The sequence below is a fragment of a genome, unplaced genomic scaffold (genome assembly GCF_019419815.1).
Source record: "Pyrus x bretschneideri cultivar Hongxiangsu unplaced genomic scaffold, Pyrus_bretschneideri_v1 Contig85, whole genome shotgun sequence".
NCBI classification, from domain to species: Eukaryota; Viridiplantae; Streptophyta; class Magnoliopsida; order Rosales; family Rosaceae; genus Pyrus; species Pyrus x bretschneideri.
The window spans coordinates 1,474,353-1,481,422 of record NW_025999826.1 but is presented as its reverse complement, the minus strand read 5'-3'; the positions used below and the strand labels follow the sequence as shown (position 1 = coordinate 1,481,422).

The following is a 7,070-nucleotide window of genomic DNA, read 5'->3' as shown; positions in this document are numbered from 1 at the left end:
ACAAATGAAAAATATACCATATGCAAATTTGGTTGGTAGTTTGATGTATGCAATGGTATGCTCTAGACCGGATATTGCTCATGCAGTTGGCATGGTGAGTCGATATATGCATAATCCTGGTAAAGAGCATTGGAATGCAGCTAAGTGGATATTGAGGTATCTCCATGGTACTCGAGATGTTGGTTTATGCTTTGAGAGGGATGACTCTGGTATTGGTCATTTTGCTGTTGGTTATGTTGATTCAGATTATGCAGGTGATCTGGATGGAAGGAAGTCTACTACAGGCTATGTATTTACTATGGCTAAAGGGCCAGTTTGTTGGAGGTCCATTTTGCAGTCGTCTGTTGCCTTGTCTACTACAGAGGCTGAATATATGGCAGTTGCTGAAGCTATAAAAGAGGCCATTTGGATACATGGACTGATTAGAGATTTGGGGGTTGATCAGAAGCAGGTGGAGGTGCATTGTGATAGTCAGAGTGCCATTTATTTGGCTAAATATCAGGTTCATCATGCGAGGACCAAGCACATAGATGTGCGTTATCACTTTGTTCGTGAAGTTGTTGGTGAAGGAGAAATCATTCTCCAGAAGATTCCAACTAAAGACAACCCCGCTGATATGTTGACTAAGGTTGTTAGTGTAGCCAAGTTTGTTCATTGCTTGAACTTGGCTCGCATTTTGCCTATTTAAAGAAGGCGTTGAGCAGTAGGAGTTTTGGAGAATTGGCTCGGCATGAGTTGTTCTCTTGCTAGTGTTTGGGAGTTATTTTTGTGTCAATTGTGTTGGTTGGCTTATCATGGCGTTTTCGAAACTTGGCCAAGGTGGAGATTGTTGAATTAGTGGCCAAGTGGACATGATGATGTTTGTTGAAAAGAAAAAAGAAGGTGGACAACATCATTGTGTCTTCCTTGTTTTGGGGAGGAAAAAAAAGGAATTGTTTTTTTTTGTCTTGACCCATGGGAAAAGCCACGGATGGCTTTGGGGTTTTAATTAAAGGATAACAATTATCCTCATTGGTTTTAAGGGAGAGAGTGAGAGCTGAAAAACAGAGGGCAGAGAAGAAGAAGAAATCTGGAGCAGCAACCCCATTTCGAAGAGAAGAAGGTGCTCTTCTTTTTTGGTTAGTAATCATCCATCAAAGTAATTGTAATAGCTTTGAGCTTTGTATAGAGAAGAAATTAATCACTATATTTTCTTCTCTATTTGTTTCTTTGGTGTGTGAGAGCTTTTGGGTGTATTGGGCATTTTGGGTTGTGAGATTGCCAACACTTTGTAAACTCCCATTTGGTTGATAGTGGACTCTTGGGTGAGCTCCTACTGCTCCGAGGACGTACTCCAGTTACACTGACTGTGGAGGAACCTCGTTAAAATCTTGGTGTCATTTTATATTTTGTTCTTGCATTTCCATTTGATAAATTTCCTGTGGGCTAGCTTGAGTCGGTTCCATAAAGGTTGGTGCTATCCTAGCACAACAAACCTCATATTGCACTATGTCATTATATATACATATACACACCAACATATTGGTTGGCTACTGGCTACACTCTCTCGTGTCTTAGGCAATGGCGAAGCCACGTGAGGGTGAGGAGTGGCGGCCGCCATTCCCTTCCCCGGAAATGAAGCCCAGGAACGAGTACCCGCCCCTTCTCTAGCTGGAAATGAAATCTTGTTTTTTGCTACAGTTGCCCAAACGTTGCGCATGCAGTGGCAAGCCACAAAGATGCAAGTAGGTGTGGTCGCACCTCTGGTCATCGGAACTCGACTCTAAGAGTGATAAGCTGCCCCTCTAGACTGGACGTCATTCCTCTGAACCTGCACTAAAACAGTGAAATTTTCACACATCTCTCGCAAGGAAGAAGAACTGTAGCATATTTTAGTTTATTGGCTTTAAGAGGAACGGTGCCGTTACGTATATTGGCTTTAAGAGGAACTGTGCCGTTATGTTTATTGGCTTTAATGGAACGGTGCCGTCACGGGTATAGGCTTTTGACTTAGTTATATCTACAACCCACATGAAACTGGTTCGGCCCAATTTTTGGGCTCTTTTTCGTTTTTCTTTTTATTTCATTTAATATTTTATTTATAATGAAGGCATTTTGGTGCTGTGATTATCCCTCGATTTCATTTTTTTAGTTGTTTTAATTTTGTCAAGTTGCTACTTAGTACTACGGTTTAATGGTATTCCTCTTCACTTGTAAGTGATAGGTCTTAGGTTCAATTCACGCCAAAGGCGAATTTAAACCATATTATTGCTAACTCATTGTGAGGCTTTAGCTCACTCCCCCACTCCTTAATGATAATATCGTCTTTTCAAAAAAAAAAAAAATTGTCAAGTTGGTTATTGTGTCTTTTGTTAGACATCTCTATTCTACTTTATGAATTTAATGATAGTATATAATTCAGTTAAGAACCATAATTTTGAGAATGTTAATCAAATGAATATATTAATTAGTACTCACATTGTCGATATACATGCCACTAAAAAGTATACATGTTGACTTTTTATCAGAATACCACACTTAACAAAAATGATATTCTTTTCATCTACTTGTACTATCTCTTTAATAGATATGAGACTCACATGTATTGATGGACTCTACCTCTATTAAAAAGTTTCCGTTAAACACCAACATACTGCCCCCATCAACTCGCATGACCAACACCACACTGCAACTAACACGGCTACCATCACTCACAAATGGATCACTTGCTAGGACACATCTAAAATTGGCTAATTGCATTCATATTCATATTTGGATGAGGATTTTCAAAGTTCCAAAGGAATGATGCCAAATTATTAGGGAAAGTACCACAAAATATGAACGACATTGTAACTTGTTTATATTGACAAATTATGAACGACATTAATATTGTTTACTATCTAAAATCATGTGGGTGTCGATATTTTTTTGGACATTTTACGCTTTGAAATTTCGCATCTCCCCCGAAAATTTATGGCTTCACCACTGATCTTAGGTGATTAAAGTGAATATACAATATTGATGTTGATTAGTAGAGTAGATAGATTTTGGAACCCAATTAAAATCAAATAGGGTTATCATTGTGAAATTGACTGACGTGTGGCCGAGTGAAGAGTAGTCCCACTTAGTGGAGTGTTAATACATATTTAAAGCATTTTCAACTATAATTGTGTGGGAAAGGGTTTATTGAAGAGTGTAAAGTCCCATTGAACTCATATCGAATACTTTTACTATTAATATAAGTTAAGTTCATCTCATCTCATTTAATGTAGATAATATTATTTGTTAAAAAAATATATATTTATGCCTTTTGTGCCAAAACCTTACCACATAATTTTTTTTTAAAAACAATTATTATTAGGTTAAGTATCTAGAACTCTCAAAACTTTTTATTTTCATTCTAAAATTGGTCTCAATTTTTTCTTTTAAACATTCCAAACAAGTAACATTCACCACAACCCCCATCAAGCCATCACCTCCAAATCCAATACAAAACCACCAACTCCACCTTACAACTCAAGCTACCAACATAGAGAAAAAGGTCGTACAAGTTGCTGAAATGGTATGAACTGCCATGATGCGCCCACCACCATCATCATTGCCCACAAAGAAGAATTAGAAGCTTTACAAGTTGAGAATCCACAAATGGAGAAATCACATGAGCAGAAATAAGCTCCTTGAAACCCTATCTGAATTCTAACCTTCTTCTTTGTTAGGTTATCAAGTGTACGTGAGTACACCTAATAGCATATAAAATCACTTTCTAGGAAGACCATATTTTGAACCAAATTAATGTACTATTTAATGTGACAAATGATGTATCCTAAAAAAGCCATATTCTCACCATAATTCTCATTAAATATTTATTGTGTGCATCACTTGTCACTTAAAAATGGATCCCATAATATATCAGACTAATCCTTCTTTTTTCATCCATAAACCAACCTTTTATATTTTTTTCATCTAAAAAAACTCTAATTCAATTTTCTTAAATAGTACAAGTAAAAGAAGCCAACTAATATTAATTTAATATTCGGGAAGAAGTGCCAAAAAAAAGTTGGAATTGAATTACATTTTTTTTAATAAACAATATTATCTACATTAATGAGTAAGAAAGTAGATTAAATCTCACAAAATAATGATGTAGTTTAAATTTTCTTTTAATAAAAATCGTCTTATAAGTAAAGAGAAATATCAATAGATGAGAATCATTTACTTTATTGAAGTTGTTTTTCCCCCAAAACCCAAACCGACGAGGGCGACTTGAACCGATAAAAAATAAAATAATAAAAAATTAAAATAATCCAATACGAATCTTTGTTTGTGAGGCAGCTATCTCACCAGAGGGTGATTTAACACATTTACTTGATTCCTTCAAACTCCCAAAAAAAACCTACAAACCTCAACTCCTTCCGACTCCTTCCGACTCGTCCATTCCCTTCACTGTCGCTTCTCTTTCACATAACGCCGCCTTCTCTGCAAGTCTCCCATGGCTGCCACCGCCACCAACAACCCCTCTTCCTCCACTCTCTCTTCTTCTCTCTCCAATCCCTCTCCTATCCCCCGAACCCACAAAACCCCTCCCTCCTTCTCCCCCAAAACCCTCCCTAAACCCACTTTCCCTCTCAAAACCTCCTCCCTTTCACATACCCACAAGCCCTCCTCCTTCGCCCTCCACTCTAAAAACCCAATTTCCGACATTTTCTCGGCCGCCAAACAAAACCCAGACAGCAATTCAATCGATTATGTTGATGACGAAAAGCCCCGGGAGGAGTGCGGCGTGGTCGGCATATACGGCGACCCAGAAGCCTCCCGCCTCTGCTATTTGGCCCTGCATGCGCTCCAGCATCGCGGTCAGGAAGGTGCCGGTATCGTGTGTGTGAAAGACGACGTGCTTCAGTCTATAACAGGCGTGGGGCTCGTCTCCGAGGTCTTCAATCAGACCAAGCTTGACCAGCTGCCCGGCGACTTGGCAATTGGGCATGTCAGGTACTCCACTGCAGGCTCCTCCATGCTAAAAAATGTCCAGCCTTTTGTTGCAGGGTACAGGTTTGGCTCAGTTGGGGTTGCCCACAACGGCAATTTGGTAAATTACCGCTCCCTTCGAGCTAAGCTCGAAGACAACGGCTCCATTTTCAACACCAGCTCTGACACGGAGGTTGTTCTTCACCTTATAGCAATTTCTAAGCATAGACCTTTTATTTTGAGAATTGTTGATGCGTGCGAGCAGATTGAGGGGGCTTATTCTATGGTTTTCGTGACCAAAGATAAGCTCGTAGCGGTTCGGGACCCGCACGGGTTTCGGCCATTGGTAATGGGTAGGAGGAGCAATGGCTCTGTTGTGTTTGCCTCTGAAACTTGTGCTCTTGATTTGATTGAAGCCACATATGAGAGAGAGGTGTTTCCTGGGGAGGTTGTGGTGGTGGATAAGGAGGGGGTTCAATCACTTTGCCTAATGTCTCATCCTCAGCCAAAGCAATGTATCTTTGAGCACATTTACTTTGCTCTTCCGAATTCTGTGGTTTTCGGTCGTTCAGTGTATGAGTCCCGACGGGTATTTGGTGAGATACTTGCCACTGAGGCGCCGGTTGATTGTGATGTTGTGATAGCAGTGCCTGATTCTGGGGTGGTAGCCGCACTTGGTTATGCGGCTAAAGCTGGTGTGGCTTTTCAGCAGGGTTTGATTAGGTCTCATTATGTCGGGAGGACCTTCATTGAGCCATCACAGAAGATTAGGGACTTTGGTGTGAAGCTCAAGTTGTCCCCAGTTCGTGCAGTGTTGGAGGGGAAGAGGGTTGTGGTTGTGGATGACTCCATTGTAAGAGGAACCACTTCTTCCAAAATTGTTAGGTTGTTGAAGGAGGCTGGTGCAAAGGAAGTTCATATGAGGATTGCAAGCCCGCCGATTATTGGTTCTTGTTATTATGGAGTGGACACACCAAGCTCTGAGGAGTTGATTTCAAATAGGATGAGTATTGAGGAAATTAGGGAGTTTATCGGATCGGATTCACTTGCTTTTCTGCCAATTGGTAAATTGGAGAAAATGTTGGGCAGTCAGTCTCCTAACTTTTGTTATGCTTGCTTCTCTGGAAAATACCCTGTGGAGCCTACCGAGGTTAAAGTGAAACGAGTGGGTGATTCCTTGGATGATGGGTTAGTTGGTAGTTTCGAGAACATCGACGGTGGCTGGGTTCAAGCGAATCAGAGCCCGAAAGAGGCGAAGGACAAGGAATTTGAGAGCAGTATTATCTAATAACATTGCTTGCGACTCCTCCAGTTTACAGTGGATGCTTTTTGTGATCAAAGGAGCAGAACAGGGTATACTTTGCTGGGACTGACTGCTGTCTTCAAATGATTGAAATTATGGGTTAAGTGCTTCCTTGAATTTCGGGTTCCAAAATGCAAGACTAAGTACACGGTCTGGTTGGTTCCTTTTCAATTTTGCATCTGATAAATTGAATTTATCTTTTCTTGTATGCCGTTTGGTTAAATTCTTATACAAGCTTAAATGTTCTGAATTCAGCAGCTCTAACATTACCAGTTTCTTGTTAGCATCTCACTAGCTCGAGCGTTTGTTGTATATTATCTTTTGTGCGTTTATTAGCTGCTTGTTCGATTTACTCATGCAAGGCTGACTACTGCTTTTCACCACAATGTCTGTTTGTCGATTCAAATTTCATTATCGAAAACGTCAAGATGCTTGACAAAATTCAGAAAGCTAATATGGATTGGTTAATATTTTTGGACCCTGTTGTTGAGATTAAATTCAGAGCATGAAAAGTTAGGACCGGGTTAGTTGAGTCTGATCATGATTGTTAGTATTCTGCATTCGTTTCCCCTTGTATGAAATCTATCTTACCAAGATTCATCGTTTGAACCATATCTTACCAAGATTCGTTTCCCCTTTCTTTAAGATGTCTTACAATCTGTGATTTGTATGGAGTGATGTAGTACCCTAGTCTATCTTCTTGAGAGTTTATAACTTGTGTGAACTTGCCAGAAATGGGCATGTATTTTGTTTGGATAATGGTGCTTCAGGAAGATTCACAATATCAGATGTTATTGAACTTTGATGAAATCAAGGTGATTAT

General features: G+C 39.8%; 1 protein-coding gene across 1 annotated transcript; it reads left to right on the top strand.

The window, feature by feature from the left end:
• Positions 1 to 4,432: 4,432 nt before the first annotated feature.
• Positions 4,433 to 6,497, top strand: LOC103940821 (amidophosphoribosyltransferase, chloroplastic-like). The gene has a single exon (XM_048576145.1). It carries the CDS (start codon positions 4,469 to 4,471, stop codon positions 6,230 to 6,232), a length of 1,764 nt encoding a protein of 587 aa, XP_048432102.1. The 5' UTR covers positions 4,433 to 4,468; the 3' UTR covers positions 6,233 to 6,497.
• The last annotated feature ends 573 nt before the right edge of the window (positions 6,498 to 7,070 follow it).